Genomic DNA, 21,557 nt, shown 5'->3' with positions numbered 1-21,557 from the left:
TTGGCAAAATTTTATTCCATATTTATATTTATAAGCTTTAATATTGCATAATATTAAAGTATTTTACTTAGATTGAATAAAAAATTTTATTACTTTATTTAAAGGAAAATACATGTTAATTTAAGCAACACTAAGTCACAAATCAGACATTTATAAGAAAAAAAGAAAGAACAAACACTGAGAACAAAGAAATAACACTAACTCACAAATCAAACATTTATAGGGGGATGCATTCAGAAACCATTGGCTTCATCGTTTCATTGAAGTCAATAGAATAATGACGCAATAAACGTCACTTATTATTCCCAAACTAAAGGATTTCTTAAGCTATGCGCGATATTTTACTCAACCTAATTAGCTAAAAAAATTAAGATATTAAAATAAGCCTCGAGTTAAAGCAAAGTTATGCTTTTTGGGACGGTTGGAGTTAATTTTGAAAATTTCACTAAAGTAAAATTCCGGGACATTTTGCAAACTGGGACGGGACACCGGGACAGACGTTTAAACCGGGACTGTCCCGGCCAAACCGGGACGTATGGTGGGTCCATATGAGAGGAAATTTGGGAGGAATTTAGTTTTCAAAATGAGGAAATAACTATATAATATTCTTGGTAATGAGGAAGGAGAAAATGAAATTGTGGAAGGCCTGGTTGAGACGCATAAAGCAAAATCACTGACTGTTATCAGCAAAGATTGGTATATATATATATAATATATATACATGCGAAAACACAGTAAATGTTTGCTTATACAATATTAGCAAAAAGTTTAAAGATAGTATGTTCACAATGTTGAGTCGATAATGCATAAGTCTACAAAAGCCTATCAGTCTTGGATTAAAATTACCGGTGTAGCAGTATAAACTTTTGTCACCAACTCATCAGCGGTGCAACAGCGGTTGAGAGCTTTGTAGCATGAATTGTGGTGTGACACTGATAGGCCTACCATCACAGGTAAAACATGACATGTTGTTTTTTTGTGTTTTGATATTGTGTTTTTCGCCATCAATTTTTGGTACACTTGACTGCCAAGAAACATTTGTTGATCAGACAAGTCTTCATGGCTATCATGGAGGTAACAACGGTATGATACATGGTTAGAAAAAAACAATGTTTGCTGTTTAGTGAATATGAATGTATGATACTCAACGAGTTGTGTATTATATCAGGTAGATTTCTCCTTGCACACAGGCTATGCATTATTTTGGTATCAAAAGGATCCAATAACATAATCTAACAATGACACTTTTTTATTGATTAACTCCCATAAAATAACATTTGCCATTTTTTTTCTGATTTGGAGTTTTTGAGGTACATTTGGCATGTTTTGAAATTTGGGTCTGGTAACCCTGATTGGAGTTAGACATCAGAAGTTAAGAGTTATGAACTTCTGGTGTATGCACTGTTTTATTCTTCTGACGTTTAGATACAGCACTGAAATATGAAAGCTGCTGTTTTGATTTTTTTTTCTACATTTAGAATATTTAGGTTTTGAAACCTTGTTGATGTGCTATGGATTTACCTGATGATGTATTCAAACAATACTACATGAAGTTGATGCAAATTTGTCCTGATAACACCACAAAAGATGAACTGCTTGACTTGGTAACAAATTTAAATGGTATGAATTACAATGAAAAGTTGCCGTTCATTACGACTTGGACATGTACTGATATGCTGTTGCATGTCATGGGACTGTTTAAGAGATTTGGTTATGACGAGCTATGCTTGGTTCAGCTTTCACAATTAATTATCAATGTTGCATCAAAGCAAAAAATAATAGTTTGCAGTATGTCGGTGAATGTGATTCTTCATGGTTTGAAAGATGTTTGGTTTGAAATCTTGGCAAAAAATAGTTTCTCATCAAGATCACAAGAGCTTTGTGGTCATTTACTTGGTGCTATCTCTGCAGTAGTGTATGGAAATGGTGCTTACATTATGCCGGAGCTTTTGGAGTGGCTGGTTGGTAAAAATGGAAAAAGTGGAAGTGTGGGGTTGTTGCTGTTCTCGCCTATTTCAATGGAATTAAAAAAGATGTGTCTCCAATGTCTGTCTGGATTGTGCATGACATCAGTCAGTCGTGAAGATTTGAATGAAGATTATATGCAATGTTGCCTACAGTTATTTATACAAGCTTTGCAAACTATTCCTCTCATAAAAGATGTTCACCACTACAAAGTTATATTTGCATCTCACAAGGGTCTTCAATATATATTGAGTGGACCTAGTTGTATTCATATTCATGAGCTGGGTCCTTTGTTGGCCATAATGAAGAAACATCTTGTTTTTGGATTACCAATTGCATTAAGTAATTTTCCTTGTGTTTTGGAACCACTGCCCATTCCTGACACAGTACATTCCAAAGCTCAAGATTCTCAGCAGGTAAATGTGGTTCCATCTGGAAAAAGGTTGAGGAAAAAAAAGAAGAAAAAGCATCCTAAACAAGTATATACAAAATTAAACAGCACGGCTTCATCCAACTACCATGCTACTGCTAAATCAAGTAGTACAGCAGAAAGTGAATCATCTACAACATTTGAAACTAAGGCTACAACTTCAGTTCGATCTGGGACTAGTTGCAAGGGTTTGAATGAATTGTCGACAGATCTACAATTACATGTGACAAGTTCGGAATCTGAATATTCTGACACAGAAGGAGGCCAACTATCTGCAATGACATCAATTGCATTAAAAATTAGACAAATGGCTTTAGGCAGTTTATACATTATTGTAAAGAAAACAAGTAAGCTGATAATGTTGGGTTATTGGAATTCATTTGTTACTAGCTCGTCAGTTGCCAATAATGTATCTCTTTTGACTTGCATTACCAGTGAACCATCTATTAAAGCAAGAATTGGTGCGTTGATGGTTCTTTGTGCAATGCTCGATGGAAGCCGTACATTTCTATCACTGGCAGTACAAAAGAGTGTCTCAACATCTTATGTTTCTTTTTCCGACATGCTCTCTTCCTCTATACATGACACTCATAATACACTGTTGAAAGCTTTGACAAAAGAACGATCGTCAGTAGTTCAAGTTCATATTTTAAAAGCAATCAGTTCTCTTGCAGCAAATTCTCCATATAATAAATTAACAAAAGGATTCGTGACCAATATTGTATCTAAAGTCCAAGTAATTATGTCTACAAGTCATGATACAGATTGTCAAATTGGAGCTCTTAATGTGTTTGTGTCATTGCTTGGCAGTGAGCCAGCTCTGGAAGAGTTCATTTCTTGCATAACCGAAACTTGCCCATCATTAGCTTCCAATGTTGAAGACAATGGTGATAATGCATCATCTTCCAAAACATTGCCTAGCATCAAAACAAAATCATGGCTGATTGAAAAATGCTTGGGTCTCAGTCAAAAAAATTCAGAAATGTTGGAGGTACCATTGCCTCTACGAGTTTCTGCTCTCCAACTGCTAGCAACAGCATGCAAACAATATTTCCTGATGACAAAATATTATCTGCCTGATCTTACCGCTGTCATCACCTACTGTTTAGAAGACAAAAATGCTACTGTGCGACTGCATGCATCCAAACTAATACAAGAGTTGGGTGGAAGTTTGTTTCAGCATCAACAAAGAGATCAACAAGTGTTTGCTATCAGCTTGGCATATTGGAAAGACTTGTTGTCCGGACCCATTCAAAGTGTGGCTCAGGATGAAGAGGATTACAATCGCAGCCATGTTTGCGATATTTTAGCTACAGTTGGTCCAGAAGTCTTTGCAGAATTATCAAGAAAACTGCAGATATATTGCCAAACCTTGCTGCTGGGCTTAACGGGTGATGAAAATTACCTGGTGAGATCTGCTTCTGTCAGATCTTTGGCTGTGTATATAATGTATCCTGTGCTTCGTAAAGACATCTATTTTGTGGAAGATGTCGCAGGATGTGTTTTGAGACTCATGAAGGATCCTGCTAAAGGTGTTCAGTATAATGCTGCATGGTCATTTGGTAATCTTACAGATGCAATTATCATCAATGTTGAAAGTGAATGTGAGTCATTTTCACGAGACATGATAAGAAAATCACTTCTGATGGAACTAATTGGAACTGCCATCAAGTCGGTTGACAATAAAGACAAGGTTCGCTTCAACATGATGAGAGTACTTGGAAATATGCTAAGATTTTTCACCCAAGATCACCTGCAAAATGAAAGATTCCGTGAAGTAGTTTCACAAGCCAAGTCAGCAATCGTGAATGCTATGTTAAAAGATCCACTAATGAAAGTGAGGTGGAATGCTTGTTTAGCTTGTGGCAACTTGTTGCGAAATGTTCATTTGCCACTTGATCAACCTGGCTGGACAGATGATGTTTACACTTCATTATGTGCTACAGTTTCTTCTTTCAAGAATTATAAAGTGTGCATTAAAGCTGCAATAGCATTAGGCTGTCCTTCAACTCGTGAATCCTTTGGAAAACATTTTCCTACTGTATATTCATGTATTCTAGATTCTTTGCAAGGGAGTGAAAGAAACGAAGTTGCCTTTGGAGAGTACAAATTCAAAGATAAGCTTCAGGAACATCTGGTGTATACTTTGTTACACTTAACCACTTTTCTCACGCTGGAAGATTTAGAAGTTGTTTTCCCCAATTTGTGTGATTCTGATCTTTTTGACGTAGTAAAAATGCAGTTGTTGAGATGGCATAGTACCTTGAGCAGTAAAGTTACTCTTGGAAACCTGACCATCACCGAATCTGAAGGATATGCCGCTTTGGGGCAGTTTACTAATGGACAAAAACGAAACATGTTTGAAAATGCGTCAGCACAATGGAAAACCCTTATGGGCAAGTTTCCTGATTCAGACACAGCGAGAAATATGACAATTGAATCAAATGTCATGTCCAACATAGAGATGTTGTTTGACTTTTTGCAAAAATCAACGGATGACTCCAATGTAATGTTTTAGACCGATTTAGTGTAGTATCTTTGATAAAAACAATTGCAGCTAATTAAGATTTCAAAGTTGATATAATTAGTAGCACATTTTACTAATGTGTATGCCTTACGAATGTTCATTTTTTTGATCACATATGACAAACCTTCATATGACAAACATTAATGACACCCCTTCATTTTTAAGCATTCCATCGGTTGTAGTTTTTGTGTCACAGAAAAGCTCGCGCGCTTACGTTTTGCATAGGCCCAGCGCCAGATATAATGAAAAGCCATAAGCAAATAGGCTATTGTCGGGCAGTCTTGCTGAATCTTGTAGTATCATCACAATCTTTCTGTTGAAGTATTGCAACTTGTTTGTCTGTTTGTTTATCTTTACCCTGCATTGCGGGAAAGCGGACTTGAGCGCTATGCATCGGTGTACGCCTTCCGACGTACACCTGACCCACGCTGCAGCCGACGGCAATGTCTGTTTCCGGTTGTCTACTGTACTTATGACTTAAATTTGGTACTACCCATTACTCGAAATCGATCACTAGGTAGAGGCAATTATCGTAAAGTTTCTTGCCCAGAGAAACAACAGCAAGTGCGGGTGGCTGGAGTCGAACATGCAGGCTCTCGACTGCGAGCCCAACGCGCTAACCACTCGGCCACGGCTGCGCAACTTCTTCTCTGCCTCGCCCTCGAGGGAAGCACAAAGGAAGTTCGATGACGAAAATAAATTGATTTCGAGTGGTGGCTCTTTTCGTATAGTTTTTCTTGTTACAGTGGGTCTAATCATAAAATATGCTTATTGAACACAGCAAATGTATCAGCGACCGTTTTTCGACTGTAAAATTGCAAACAGATTTATAACTAAATCAAGTTTTGTTTTTATTCGTTTAAACTTAATTCCATCTTCTGCACACGTATTGTCAATGTAATTTTACTTGCATGATAACGTAAATACTGTATTCATTTATGTAGTAAAATTTTATGTATTTTTTTTAATTTCTGCTGTGGCTAGTTGCTGTATTTTCACTGTGTTCAAACCATTTATTTTCAGTGTAACAGTGATATTAAGATGAAGTGAATGCTATTTCGTTTCCTCTCCGTGTTGAGCTCAATTGTATGAAGTTTTAGCACGAAAAGAAACTCTCACCGATATTGAACTGCTTTAATGTCTGCGAAACTGTGGCACCGAACTTTACAGGTTTAAAAGGAATACACCACTTTAGCTCATCTGTTTGTTCCACGTATGTACGGATTCATATAGCATGATACGCAATACATCAGCACCCCGCTTGCATTTGTTACATGTACCATCGTCATGCCCGAGCAAGGCCTGACAAGAGAATTTAGATTTGTCACATTTTGTAGCTCGGTGATCTCTTTTAATCATAATGGCCTAATTTTATCATGTATTCTTCACAGAAACGTTCAGTTATAGATGTTGCTTTAGTTGCTAACATTTTTGTAACCTCGCGTATGATTCCTCCAGCTACAGGATTAGACAGACACTCAGGTAGCTTACTGTTTTCCCACTGAAGAGAACAAATTCACTACCGTACAAAAACAACGAGCACACCAGGCCGTTGGTAGGTTGTAGACCGAATTGTATTTTGCAATAGTAACCAGGTTCATCACATAATTATCAATCCAATAAGTTGAGTTGTAAATTTGGCAGATCAAACCAATAAACACATTTGCTTTCAAATGAGCAACGTTTTGTTGAGCGAAATAAAAAACAATTAAAAACCGTTTTAGAAGAAACATCTGTGTGGTCAATTGATTTGTTTGCGTAAGCTGCAAAACCAAAATCATTTTTAATTTTTTTTGCAAGCCCAATGTGAAAGCACTCGCAGAATTGTGGCGATCCCTTTAAGTGCACCACTTTACAGAGCGATAAAAGAAAGTTGGCAAAGTTTAATTTATGCCTACTTCGTATCTCGCGATGGCATAGATTAAACTGCGGCGAAATTGCCACAGGCTTGTTGAAGATTTTTTTTCAGAAACGGCTTGAAAAGCCAATCTTCGTGTTTTTATTGAGCGTGCAATGAGTTTGGCACTTTGGTCTCGAGCGCCACTGCGTGGATTTTTGAATAAAAATTATGGGGAGACTGCTGTTTCGAAGATCAGAGAACAAAAAATGGTTTTGGAATAGGACTATTTTTACAAGTAAGAAAATGTAAAACAGTTAGACAAGGTCGTTGTATTGTGGATATTTTTTGCTTGGCCGAAGTATTTCTCGTCATCACATTCGCTTAAAAAGGATTCTTGTCTAAAAATAATTGAAGATACCAAAAACTCTAGATATGTAAGATTGTAAGCCAATTTAAAATAAGTTTTCGGTTTTCAGTATAACAACTGTCAGATCGGCTTACAGACAAGTGAAGGCATAAGAAATTTTACAAACAACCTTCAAGGTCACATCTATTGATCAGAGTCAATTGTTTACATCTTTTATGGCTCTAATACAATATAGAACACATAGGAAAGGAGGACAAAAACGAACATTCGACTTTTCAAGCAAAGTAAAACTTTCAGCTGCTGTATTTTTGTATTATCTCTTGAAACTGGGGTACCGGTATGCAATTTAATTATTTCAAAACGAAATATGGCACGGGTGACGGAAATGAGGGTAAAGTCAATTCTTAAATCACTTGTTATTCTATAACCAACTTAGGAAACATGTTTAGGCCACAACGGTGAATGCAATTTTGGAGCAAAAATCGCATAGCGTATAGAGTAGTGACGGTCATCTTTTTATGAAGTGACAGTTTATCCCATACTAGCACAACAGATTTGTGCCAGCAAATTTAATGTTTGCACTGACTTTATAGTCTGGAAGCATTCAATTAACGCAAGTAAGTTTGTCTCAAAACTTTCAAATTTTCGTCTACATCCAGACTTAACATTTGTAGCTTCAAGCAAAATAACAACAAAATATATTGTGATGGCAACACGGTCAGCCAAGAAAAACATTTCTAAACGCTGGTACTCGCTATTGTTGATTTTGTGACCGGCAGGAATAGGGGAGGGGGGGGGCTTACTGAGCTAATTTTGTGCGGATGACGTGGTCTGGACCAGTGATAGTATGGAGGCATTGGAGAGTAAGCTTGGAAAACAAAAGGAAGCATTCGAGACAAAAGGTGTGAAGGGTAAATCTAGAGAAGACAAAAGTGATGGTGAGTGGAGCAGAAGGTATAGTTGTAAAGACCAAAGTGGACCCGTGTGCAGTATTTGGTAAGAGACTGGTGAGAAACTCAATGCAATTAGTGTAAGTGGGTTCGTACGAGTTGTGTCAATACAAGAGCTGAAAAACTGGTAAAGTACAGGTACTTTGTTTGTGGGAAATGTGATCAAAGAAGGATTAAGTTGGGGATCGTGATGAAGATTTCTGTTATGGGATGGAAACAGGACTTCTGTTATATGGATGATCGGATAAAGCCGTGGATGCAAAACAGCTGTGGCAAGGGCAACATTGAATTAGGTAAAGTTAAAGGAATCTGGGGAAATAGTATCGAGAAAATTTTGTTAACAATAAAGAGACAAGTTTTACGGAATTGTGTGGGGTCTGCAAATTTGCACGGTGGCGAGACATGGATGTTAAGAAGAGAGTAAACTGGCAATTTTGAGAACGGAAAGGGCAATGATGAAAGTAATGTAGGATAATAATGAGGAGGGAGAAAAAGACTGAATTGATGGATATGCTGGAGATGAAGGAGACAATAGACCAACTTGAAAGGGCAAATGAAGTAAGATGGTATGGCCATGTATTAAGAAGTTTTCTCGGGAAGACATTGGCTTTAAAAGTGGATAAGAGACGTCAAAAAAACGTGAAAGTACAGGTACAGGTGTCTCCATCCAGGAAGGATGAAGACAAGATAGGAAGGAAGAAAATGAGATGGAGAAACGTAGTAAAGGCGACAGCCACAAAGAAAGAATCGGCATCACTAGTGGGGACAAAACCAAATTTAGATGATGATGACGACTAACAAAAATATATATATACGTAGTAGGTTTATGCTTTATAAACGCGTGATTCTTAATAATCGTTTTATCTGTTTAAACAAAGCATTTCAAAAGTATAAGTTTGATGTTTTTACTTTTCCCTGCAGTAAATGTGGTATTGTGTCCAGTGTTATGTACAATTGTACAAGTAATAATTTCTTACTATTATTAGCAATTGCATTGACGATAGGACCTCACATCACCACTTTCATATCAATGTTTACTCAGTCAGCAAATCAATCCTTTTTTCCAGTGATTCGACGTCTGCAGACGTTGAATCAATATAAAAAGAGTCTGATTTACTGGCTAGGATAAATCTAGCTATGAGCTATGGAGTTTAAAATGGACAAACGTGACCCATGAGATAACTCCAATTCGATTAGCAAAAATTTCTTCAACAAATTCTGCCAATCCCTCACCTTGATAGCAAATCGGTCTTTTTTATATGTATTCAAATCTGCAAAGGTTGCATCAACGTACAAAAAGGACTGATTTGCTGGCTGGGTGCTGATAATACACACAGCGTTAACAAGTTAAAGCAACAGTGCAGTTGCTAATACTTTGTTGAAGCTGGAAGACGTTTCACCATCGTAGCAACTTGATACATTCCCAATACAGACTACAGAAGACTCCCGCCTTTTGGTTGCATCGGGATGGCACAGAATGATCGGAAAATGCACCGAAAATAACTTGATTTGATGCATGAAGTGTTGCAGCGTCATGCAAGGAGAGTGAACTTATAAAAAGTACTAACAAAAGTAAAGAAGCAATGCAACGTAAAAAAGAGTCGGTTTGACGTTGCCTCGTGATGTTAAAAAAAACAGTTAACTTCTGCGAGATGCTAACGCAGCTTGTGTAAACTCTAGAGTTTACCCACATTAAGATTTCCTTCAGTGTTATTTTCGAGATGTTTTAAATTCCTTCAACTAGTGTACTTAAATCGCCGATTGTTTCAAACTAAACAACTCCAATAAAAATTGTCCCAACATTTATGTTTCAAACGCTTTGCGGAGTGAGTCCAGGTTTATATAACCACTAAAAATTTGGTCACGTTAAAGGCGCAGGGTAAAGTTTGCTTGGAACTTTCTAACGTTTTGCAAATGCCTTCATACGACTTCCTCTTTCTTCGTGTCGTCTTGAGAAAATTCAGCCACGTACAAACACTTGTCGATAACCTAAGATTGACAAGTCAAAGTTAACAGTCAATAAATACGACGCAGTTGTGAAAGAGATTTTTACGCTATGCAGATGTTACAATGCACACATAAAACAAATCAATACGATTGGCTATGTTTGTACTTACGGGTGGGATAGGCTTAACATCGGTTTTAAGCTCTTCTTCAATTCTTGCTAGGTTGAAACGATCGTCGTAAGTGATAAGATTTATTGCAAGGCCAAGATGTCCATAACGACCTGAACACACCAAGAATAGAATTAATGTCGCAATTTAAATGGATCCAGACCAAACGAAATTGTTTTTATTGACCATTAAAAATAACCAACAGTTAGTTACATGTGAACAAAATACTGTAAATACGAGCCACTGTCGCTCAACGTTGTCAAATCCTCATGAGAGTCAGACGTAAACTATTAAGCTTACATGCAATAGTGGTGATGCTAACTTGCATGCATTTAATTCTAAACGTTCGCAACGATAAAAAGTTATTTCTTCAATTTAATAAAATCAAACCATGATTACGGTACAAAGAACTTCTGTCGTCGATTCCGACGTAACGATGCGTCAATGAACAATTTCGAAACACTCACCAGATCGACCGATTCGGTGGAGGTAGGTTTCGGGCATTTTCGGAAAATCGAAGTTGATGACAACATTGACCGCTTGAATATCAATTCCACGGGTGAAAAGATCACTACACACCAGATTCCTGCACAGTCCTTGGCGGAAGTCGTGAAAGACACGATTACGATATTCCTGAATGAACAAATGGTTAGTTTAAATAAAATTAAATTGAAGACTAGAAGAGGTTAGAACGAAAAGCACTTGTCACAATTTGGCCAAAACTGAGTTGTCGCTTATTTTGGGCTTGCTATTCAGCCCGAAGTCACCTACCAAAATTTCATAGCTGAAAGTTGTGCCAAAGTCTCCCTATGGCTAACTGGCATTTTTCAAAATTATGGACTTTCTACGCTAAAAGTGCTTAAATCCTTTAACAGCCAATCAGATGGCTGGTTCACCTCACGTGATATCCAATGCAGGTTTGCATCAATATTGCCAGATAAATAACTCTTTCTATAAACTGGGACAACTTCAATGTTGTCGTGGACAAAGACGTGATCGAGAAAACTTGGGGCAAAACGGACAGTCACAGTATTATATATGACCGTTTTGCTTCAAAGTTTGTTTTGTTAATAAGTTGTCAACATCAAGCAACTACTGTATTTGTAAACTTGTTAGAATGAATTTCCATGAATACAAACAGTTAGGTTTGGTAACCTGTACACACAATTATTTTAAATAAAGCTTTCACCGCTATAAATCCAACTTCTTCAGCAGTCTTAATCAAATAGAATCAAACTAACGATTTGTTAAACAGTGTTTGACAAATGCATCTTTGCTGTTTCAGGTCTTCAAAACAAACTATAGACATCTGTTTGAAAAACATTTTCATGCCAAAAAACTATTGTTTCTTCTAGGCTCTGTTGCAAGTAATATCGATAATTCGATATGTCCGTTTTGTCCAAACAAGCTATCTAAGAAAGTCTATAATTATAAGCAAAACTAAAATATGTAGAAAGCCCATTTGTGGAGGATAGGGGTCCATTGTTCAAAACTAAAAGAAAAGCAGAAATTTTCAACGAACACCTAAATTTCACCACATTTTAGTGGAGAAGTTTTTATAACAAAATACTGAGAAAGCTATTTTGACATGTTTGCCGCCGAGTGTGGCAGGAAGGTGTCAATTTTTTTGTGTGGAATATTCATTCAAATAGTTTTAAAAGAGAATTTATTTGTAGTTTTTTTTAAAGATTGCAAATGTCCGTTTTGCCCCGCATGTCCATTTTGCTTCACCTTCCCCTTCCCTATATAAAATTCTCAACAGATAAAGATAGCCAAACATTCGCAGCAAGTTAGGCTCATAGATTTGTGATGCTATTATAATATACTTGCTTGCTAAAGGTTAAGCTCATGCATTTGCGCTCAGTTTATTCAGTACTCACTGCAGCATTTGCATTTGCAACAAAGTCCACCAAAACAAGTGTTGCCAGGTGTTTTCAAATTTTATATACCAAAAAAAAAAATCTTTAACGCAATTATTTGTATCCCCACTGGAATGCAAAGCAATAGCATGCACGTTGACGCAATAGCTTACGCATTTAAAAAAAAAGTCATACTTTGGTAAAAAAAGTCCAAATCGTTTATGTTAACTTATTAAAAAATAGCAATAAGCCAAAGAGGTATGCAAAGTTTGTTTCATGGACATGAGACAACATACTGAAATATGCCACAAAAAGCGAAAATTGGTTCTCCTGCTGACTTCATGAAACATAAACAAAACTTGAAATGCCGATATCTCAAAACCGACATTTTGTGACTTGAGTTCTTTCCGTTTTAACACCTTCAATGGTTAGCTAAGACGAGTAGTAGCTAAGTAAAACGTGTCACATAATCACTGAGATTGTTTACAAATCAATGGCACTTGAATCATTTGCATACGGTTTCAATTGAAAGTTTTCAAACCGTAATTTCTTTCATGTGCTATTGTTGCTGTGGTCCTTTCTAAAACAACAGAAAATTTAGCCCAGGGACCTTTGGGTTGGACATAGCTGATGTAAACGGACCACGGACCCAACCAATCATCAACTTTCAGACTAAAAAAATACAGCGCTTTCAAAATTAAAGGTGGTAAGAGTAAAGCTTCATCAGCACTTCAAACTGACCAACGAGAACGCACCTCTGCCCAGATGTATAATATCAAACACAAAGCAATCGTGCAAAGTAGGAAGAGCTAGATACCTGCTTCATACGGGCGTGTATGTAAAAGCACGAGTAGCCCAGCTCGGTGATTTTCTTAGCAAGAAGCTCCACTCGATGAGTCGAGTTACAAAAGATAATGGATTGGTTGATTTGTAGCTAAAACACATCAGATATGTTTAACATCGAAGCATGTTATGGTAAGAATGGGATTAACCAAGCTTGCAACACCAGTATGCATTAGTAAAATAAGCAATCAGACAAAAACTTGTAAACGTTGGCTTTCGTAAAAATTTAACAACATTTGAAAATTTTTAACGCAATTACAAATTATTAAATTATTAGCCAACAAGAACACTTTGAGACACTGCACATGGGAAACGTTAGAAAAATTTACGAGCTGAGCACCTAGTTCATCGGTCAAGATAAAAAGAAAAAATGCTATAAACCAGTAAGTCTAAAGAGGCAAACGCTTTGCGCATGAATTAGAAAGTATCAAATTTGTAATTTCACTTACTTTGGAAAACAAAGTGTTCAGACAATGCACTTTTTTCTTCTCCTCAACGTAGGCATAGTATTGTGTGACGCCTTTCAATGTTAATTCCTCCATGAGGTTGATTTCATAAGGTTTCTTCATGTGTTTAACCTAATGAGAAAAAAACAACTTACTCCACAAATAACTATTAAACCCGTCCGAAGCTGGCAACATCTTAATGGCTATGACAAGACAATGTATCTGATAGCCCTAATCCCAACTCGAAACAGGTAAAATTGAACGAAAACAACGACCCATGGTAACTTTCATAAACATATAGAAGCTATACAACTCACCATAAAGTCCTTTACTGTCATTGGAAAAGTAGCAGAAAAAAGAAGGATTTGTCTGGTGACCGGAAGGGCATTTACGATGTTGTCCATCATTTGTTTGAAGTCTTGAGAGAGCAGTTTGTCTGCCTACATATGATGCGCACAAATATAAACTGCTATTACAAAGAGTCACATACTAAACCTGCCGTAAACCTGCTTTCCATTTAACCGCAAAGGAAGCTACTATCATAATAATCAGTCATTGCAAACTAGTGAAAACGCTAAATCCTACAAAAAAAGTAAAAATTTATAAGAAAGTATCACAAGCAACAATTAAAACGCGAAAACTAGTGAAAAAAAAGAATTATAAGTACGGCGTGAGTAGAGATTTCAAAAAATAGTTTTCAGTTAGTGTCAAACGAGATATCCTTACCTCATCGAGAACAATCATGTTACATTGATCAACCTGAGCGATGCCTTTGTTGATTAGATCTAAAATCCTTCCCGGGGTGGCAACGATGACGTGCACTGAGAAATAACGTGGAAAATAAATGACCACTAACTGACCACTGCTTGACAAAGTCACATCGATATACGCATCGTTCAGTACAGTATACTACATGGTATGCACGTATATACAGGCGTGGCGATGATGGTGTACTTTGTGGTCTACCTGAATACAGCGTGCCCTTTTTTTTAAGAAGTAGATGTGAAATTTTGCTCTGTTATTAAATTATAAAAGCAAGTCAAATTGCAGTAAGCAAATAATTTTTTGTTAATAAAATTGTCCACAACCTAAACAAAGAATTGTTTTACGGTAGATATTAAAGACATATACCAATTTTTTCCAGTCTCATGATGTCGTCTCGTAAGTTAGTCCCACCAGTCGTCACCATGACATTCAACGCTCCCATATGACGACTCAGTTCAATGGCGATCTGGGAGGTTTGTAAAGCCAACTCTCGGGTCGGGACCAAGACGATGGCTGAAAAACACATCAAAATGAGATCAATCCAGAAAAAAATTCGTATTATTTGAAATATATTATTTTTGGCCAACGTTAGAGATAGTCGTAGTTGTCAGCATGGATTTCTTTTTAAGTACAGATCTTCATGGATAACTTTGGCCCCCACCCAGCCGGAATGCTTTTGCCAAGAAAGACCTGGGTGAGGCCCAACCGCTTACGCATTGCCGGACTATTCCGCTTCAACATGCACAAATGGGTGATGGTTCCATCTGCAATCTGTGAGTGAGGCAAGGAGGAACAGACAGCAGGCCACACCATCAGTAACCGCGCCATCTATCATGCCCAAATGGTGTGCGTGGTCTGAGTGACGAACCAATTCAGTGGCTGCTCGACACCATGTTAACGCAGAGCCGCATGATCCTTAGAGTGAAGAAGATAAAGGTTCATACGAAGATGTTGTGGATTTTCTACAAACGTCCAAAAGTTGTGGCAGCTTTTTGCGGGTTTCGATTTGTTAGTACATGTTCATGCTAGCAAAAGTTGCCATTTTAACATCGTTTTAGAAACATAGCATGTTTGGTAGGAAACATTTACCTTGAACAAAATCTTTGTTTAAATCACACCGACCAAGCATTGGTATAAGATAGGCACCAGACTTTCCTGTTCCATTTTTAGCTCTTGCTAACACATCTCTTCCTATAACATTGAGAATATAGTTAAAAATATGAAACTATGAAAATACTTAATTGACTAGGCCTACATAATAAGCCCTCTGCACCATTCATAGCGATGCCGTCCGTACACTGAAGACAAACGGTTTAAGAAACAAGCTGTTTAAACGACTGAAAATGTAAACAAAATAAAATTCCGTCACTGCATTTTATAATTGTCTAAGTTAGTCTATTAAACTTAAGTTTGATGCTCCATGCATTACCTTGTAATGATCTGCAACATGACCTCAAAATTTAGCCTACCTTTAAATTTGTGTCAGGGATTTGCATCAACACCTTGGTGTAGAGTAGACTGTAGATATATAACCACTAACCACTTCAAAAAACATGTACTAAAGTTAATTAAAAAGCTTGAAAATGATAAAAATTTGGTGAAGCATATTAAAAAAATTTCAGCCAATTGCATATTATCCACCTGATAATGCAACAGGAATACTTTCTTCCTGGATTGGAGAAGGCTGTTCCCATCCCTTCTCAAAGATTCCCATAAGCAGCTCCCTTTTTAGACAGAAATCTTCAAACTCAACACCTTTTGTTGAAGTGACATCCTTCAGAAAGAAATGTAAAAAAACACCTGTTTAAGAATAATCTACTTTTATAAAATGTTTATGCCAAACGATTTGAATTCTGCTAGTGCAATACTCAGTCATTATCACTAGTTCCCACACACAAAAAGTAAATGACAATTGTAGGATAATATAGGATAAGACAGGCAAGACACAACAATACCACAGGGTTGAGCATTACAACAGTATATATTTTTTACATATTTACAAAATAGTTTAACATTCAAACGTTTTCGGCTTAACCTAAGCCCTCATCAGGAATCTGAAAATATTGATAAAATGCAATAAATTTCAACTTCTTGAAGGTAACTAGCTAACTAATTGTAAGCATCAAGAAATACGCAGCGGTTAAAAGCAATAGTGTGGAAAACAAACAGACGGACGGAAAACAAAATTACATTAGAAAAAGGCAACCACATGACTACAAACGAATTAGCACCACAGGGAACGTGATCCATCTAACTTAGTAAATGTTTAGTAGAATGGACGCGCCGCCAGCAATTGCTTTTAACCGCTATTGCTTTTAACCGCTGCGTATTTCTTGATGCTTACAATTAGTTAGCTAGTTACCTTCAAGAAGTTGAAATTTATTGCATTTTATCAATATTTCCAGATTCCTGATGAGGGCTTAGGTTAAGCCGAAAACGTTTGAATGTTAAACTATTTTGTAAATATGTAAAAAATATATACTGTTGTAATGCTCAACCCTGTGGTATTGTTGTGTCTTGCCTGTCTTTGGTATAAAAAAGCAAACTCTCTCCCGAAACTATAATATAGGATAACCCATGGCTACCTAGAGATATGGCCTGACTTGCTACATTCTGCAGAAATTTTCAGATTTTGCTAACTTTTAGTAAATGTTGGAATGAAATTTTCCAGAAATAATATTTTAATCTCTTACCAGGTGACAAATTCGGATTTTACTTCACCTGGCTTTGCAAAATTATTGTATCATTCATCATCAGTCGCCATCTCCGCCTGCAGCAGATTGCACATCAACATGGGTTATTTGCTTTCAAGAGTGGCAATTTTGAGCCAACTCGCCCAGGGTCGCCAAGTTGAGTCCTGTCCATGATTGGATGTTGTCTTGCCATCGTTTTGGTTGTCTGCCACGTTTTCTTTTTCCTTCTACTTTGCCTTCTTTGCAAACTTTTCTGATTCCGAATTGTGATCTTTTAGTGTGGCCGAACAGTTTTAAACCTTTTGATTTTATTATTGCTGCAATTGGATGTAGTTTTGTCATAGTTAAAAGATCTTCTGTTTTCGTGTGGTCAAGTAGTCTTTTGTTGGTCATGCTTCTCATGATGTGATTTTGGAAGGTAGTGAGTTTTTTCATTGTTGATGATGTCCAATTTACTCATTCTAGACTGTACACTGTACAACACGACTGGTAAAACGTAGGTGTTGAAAATTTTTGATTTCAGTTTGATTGGGAGTCTATTAGATGTTAAAATCAATAGAATCAAGACATCCTCCTAATGATGGTGACAAAAAATCAAATCACTCTCTTCCAACCTGCCATGAGCCAGCATGGAAGCAGTACGGCTTGTGAAATCACATGGAATAATATGTCAACCAATTGTATCATCATAAGTCAGCAAAAAGTAATAAAAAAATTTACGAAATTCAACTCAGGCAGTACCGTAGTCAAAATATATGCAAAATGTGACAAATCAGCCCACATCTCCGTGTAGCCATGGATAACCTAAAGCTTCTCAAAATTGTTAAAGGCTGCTGCAAGACAAAAAGAGTCCATGACATTTAGACGAAGTCACGTATGCACATGTGACATGTTAGGTAGGCCCCCTCAGGTGGCATCCCTCTCAAATGATTTAGGCATCATAAAAGCTACTTTATTGGGTGCATGGTGGTTGCAACAGGTGCTAGATTTTATATCAATAAATAAAATTGATCACACATAACAGATACGATCAGGTCTAATAACAACAAGAATTTTTTTTTGAATGGTACATATGTTTAAAGCATTAGTGTACAAAACAATAAAACTAAACTACAGATGAAAAATAGTCAATTTTGAATTATCAAAGATTTGAAAGCAGGTTGATTTAAGTTCTAGGATTCAATGTTGTTGCTTCTCGGTTTTAGAGTAAAGTTTTTCCAGTTTTTTGTGTGAAATTTGCAAAGCAAAATAACAATAAATTTTGAAAATTATTATACGAAACAATACCACTAAAATGGATAATAGTTGATTACTTTGCAATTTTGTCATTCACCTTAGACTGGACATCAGAAAATATCCACAAAATTGCAACTAACATTCTATAGTGCAGGGGCCCGCAAACAGTGGGTCACGAGAAAGCCTAGAAGATCCCTTGGGCCTTGAGCCAGGACATGAAAACTGAACTCCCTCAGCTTATCTCCAGAACTGGCAAAGTCTGAAACTCAGCGAAACCAAAACAGTGGCAGCAGCTTTCCAGTTACACAATCGGGAAGCTGATCGTGATCTACATGTTCAGACCAATGGAAAACCTTTCTCCTGCCCCGAACCAAAATATATTGGGGTGACATTCAACAGATCGCTCACATACTGCCACCATTTGGTGATACTGCGCAAGAAACGGACATCCCACGTTGCGCTAATCAAGCACCTGGCAGGCTCCAGCTATGGAGCGAGGACTGACACTTTGCGTATAGCAGCCTTAGCCCTTGTATACTCTTCAGTAGAGGACTGTGCACCTGTTTGGTGCCGCAGTGCTCATTGCTACAGCGTCCTGAGCACAGTGACAGGATGCCAGCGTCCCACACCATTGGACAATTTTCCTATTCTCGCTGGCATCTAACCTGCTGAGCTTTGTTGCAAAGAAGCCACTCTGTGTCTCGGCCGATGAGCCCTGGAGCCTAACCATCTTCTCCACCACAAGATCTCTGCTTCCCCAAACAAGCACCCGTCGACTGAAATCAACACACCCATTCATGCCAGCCGCTCAAATTCTGATCAACGAAGCTGATGGACAAGACATTTGTGCGGCTACTTGGGCGGACCATAAATGGAATTCTGAATGGAAGTCAAGTAGGCCTACCACCAGACTCCATTTGTTTATCTCCGATGCCGACACATCCCTCAATCAGCCTGACGCTACAAAGACAGGCATAAGTGTGCCTCAAACGTCTTCGCACGGCCATCGGGCTTTTCCGCTCAACCATGCACCAATGGGGAATAGCCTCTTCCTCCTCCTGTAAATGTAGTGCTGAGGAACAGACCACACCACCAAACACTGACACCATCTTCAGGCCACCTAACGGAGTGGAAGGTCTACGTGTCATGGATGATGAAATCAAAGACTGGCTGCTCTCTGGTAGCCTTCCAGTGTAGTCCGGGAGCATCGTGAGTCTGGGGTGGTAAAAGGATAGACCCTCCGCCCCAGAGGCTTACACGACGACGACGAAGCCCACAGTTAATAGGTCACCCGCTTATTAAGCCCAGTTTGGTCCATTCCGGAATTACTGAAGGTATAGGAGTGGTAGAAAATTGTCCCCCGCTTATAAGCCAAAATCGTCCGATCCCGATGTAGGCTTAATAAGTGAGGATGATCATATTGAAATTGATATTAAATTGCAAAGCATTTTGTACAAACTTACATACCTACTTCTGAAATGTTTGGGACGCAAAGATTTTGAAAGATTGTTTTGGGTCACGCCAACAAGTATTTGCGGACCCCTGCGATAGTGAATAATTTAAAAACAATTAACAGCAACTGTAATTACAGAGGTTTTCTTTCTTCGGTCCACAGGAGGTCGATTCAAATTTGATTTCCAATCTTCACCTTCCCTAATGATAAAAAGATTTCGTTGGAGACTTGCAACAGGTATCAACATAAAAGTTGAACAAATAGTACGGTATATACGGTACCTTGTGTTCACAATACCTGTTGCATGTGTGACAAAAAAACTATCTGCTGTAAACGTCATTCATAATTATTTTTTTACAACTAAGACTGAACAAATTTGATACAAAAGAAATTGGAAAAGTACGGTAACATAAAGAAAATAGGCTGTGGCTATTCTTACAACATATTGTAAAAATAGCCTCAGAGGCTATTCTTACCACAACTCAAGCAAGACGTCTGACATCAATATGCGCTCATGCGTGATTGCGTAATCTCCTTGCGTGCGTCAGTTCGTTTGTACGTTATCGACTTCTCTTGCTCAACGCCAGAGTTGCCAGGTTCACCTTTTTATTCCAATTTTTTTTTTTTTAAGTACACTCGCTTAAGAATATTGGAGTTGGTTTTTTCTGCTTAAAAGGGGTGATCTCTAAATTAAATGAAGCAGAAGAATTTAGGTTTGGATTATTTCAACATTTAGACTTTGAAGATGTAGCTTTGTATGCTGTGACTTGCTTTTTCACCCCTGTGAGTGATGTGATCTGTTGTCTCGGCTTCCAAAAGTAAGCCACGCAATAGAATGCAGACAAATATGCTTGAATGCAATCCTGTTGAGTGTAAATGCAGGTCCACAATAAGTGCATGTGGGATTAACTTAGGCTGATTTTCTCCATTCAATTTTGTTTTATTTCCGACCATCACAACAAATTACAATATATGCCAAACATAACAAAGGTCTAGAAAAAGGTCTGTTTGCAGCTTCCTACATGTTGAAGGGTGGTCACATCTCGTTTTGTTGGGTTTATGATGAAACAACGAATAAGAATACGATCACGTGTGCAGCACAAGCCAATATCGAATGAACGCCTGAGCGCATTAAGGTCTTGCTCGAGTGGTGCTTGTAAGAATAGCTTCAGAGGCTATTTTTACAATATGTTGTAAGAATAGCCACTTCGAAGAAAATATTTGGTTTAAACTTCTAAAACCATATTTTGATAATTATTATACAATACATACCTAGGCTACAGCTGAATTCAACATAGCCTATTCAACACAAATTTTATAACAAGTAAAAATGCAATGCTTTCCTTACCCAACTTGTCCTGACATCATTTTATCTGTTAAAATCTTTGGCTGAATGTTATTGAATGAAGATTTTGGAAAAGATTTTAGGGTTTCTTGATCTTGGTATTTCAATTGTATATCAGAATTGTAATGGTTAGAAGACGATGTTACATTTGTCATCACCTCTGTTTGGAGTTACAATTCAGAAGATACAGAATTTCACTTAAGCTTTGTAGTTGTACAGGTAGGCTATATATTTTGATCATATATTTCACCTAAAAACATGTAACGATTTATAGATTAAGTATGATTGATACAATAAAGATGTAGCTTTAGTACAACTAAATGCAAATCTTGTGAAACAAACATGAAAGATACTTATTACAAAGTTATTGAATTTGGAATTAGTCTACCAGGCTAGCCTATATTACCCATTATATATATTATCTATGGAATTCAGTATTTTTAACTTTGATTCAAATACAAGAGTATACAAATCTCAGTGATGAAAAAACACTTTGAAGTACGGTAAATGATTTTATTTTCAATTTTAATAAAAGTGAAATAATGTACGTAAGTTTTTTATAAAAACAATGAATTCATATGTTTATTTCACAAGACAAAAAATCCAGTCATGGTGATGGGATAGTGACTCTAACAATTTTGCATTTTAATTGAGTTTAAGCAAACTTCAGAATACACCACTCAGTTCTGAAAGCAGCCATCAGAACTACACCGACACAGCGACA

At 37.3% G+C, this 21,557-nt stretch overlaps 2 protein-coding genes across 2 annotated transcripts; one reads left to right on the top strand and one right to left on the bottom strand.

Annotated features, from left to right (window-relative positions):
• The first annotated feature begins 1,511 nt into the window (after positions 1–1,511).
• LOC145779969 (HEAT repeat-containing protein 6-like) lies at positions 1,512–6,259 on the top strand. The gene has a single exon (XM_082591663.1). The coding sequence runs from the start codon at positions 1,512–1,514 to the stop codon at positions 4,911–4,913; it is 3,402 nt and encodes a 1,133-aa protein (XP_082447789.1). The 3' UTR covers positions 4,914–6,259.
• A 686-nt stretch (positions 6,260–6,945) lies between these two features.
• Positions 6,946–21,077, bottom strand: LOC145779970 (putative ATP-dependent RNA helicase ddx6). The gene is made up of 12 exons (XM_082591664.1): positions 20,837–21,077; positions 19,625–19,688; positions 15,748–15,880; positions 15,196–15,297; positions 14,473–14,619; positions 14,068–14,162; positions 13,659–13,781; positions 13,345–13,473; positions 12,870–12,986; positions 10,661–10,826; positions 10,197–10,306; positions 6,946–10,068 (listed from the first exon to the last, which is right to left on the bottom strand). The coding sequence occupies exons 1-12, from the start codon at positions 20,986–20,988 to the stop codon at positions 10,000–10,002; spliced, it is 1,407 nt and encodes a 468-aa protein (XP_082447790.1). The 5' UTR covers positions 20,989–21,077; the 3' UTR covers positions 6,946–9,999.
• Between the last annotated feature and the right edge of the window lie 480 nt (positions 21,078–21,557).

The sequence above is a fragment of the Aplidium turbinatum genome, chromosome 11, assembly GCF_918807975.1.
Source record: "Aplidium turbinatum chromosome 11, kaAplTurb1.1, whole genome shotgun sequence".
NCBI lineage: Eukaryota > Metazoa > Chordata > Ascidiacea > Aplousobranchia > Polyclinidae > Aplidium > Aplidium turbinatum.
The sequence above is the reverse complement of the archived record's forward strand: the minus strand, read 5'-3'. Positions and strand labels throughout refer to the sequence as shown.

What these genes read in the sequence shown, in the direction of transcription:
- LOC145779969 (XM_082591663.1), top strand. Translation starts at nt 1,512, where the DNA reads ATGGATTTACCTGATGATGTATTCAAACAATACTACATGAAGTTGATG.
- LOC145779970 (XM_082591664.1), bottom strand. Translation starts at nt 20,988, where the DNA reads ATGACAAATGTAACATCGTCTTCTAACCATTACAATTCTGATATACAA. An exon ending in TGAACACTTTGTTTTCCAAA is followed by an intron (nt 12,987 to 13,344) that starts GTAAGTGAAATT and finishes GATGTGTTTTAG; the next exon opens with CTACAAATCAACCAATCCAT. An exon ending in CCACCGAATCGGTCGATCTG is followed by an intron (nt 10,307 to 10,660) that starts GTGAGTGTTTCG and finishes TGGTGTGTTCAG; the next exon opens with GTCGTTATGGACATCTTGGC.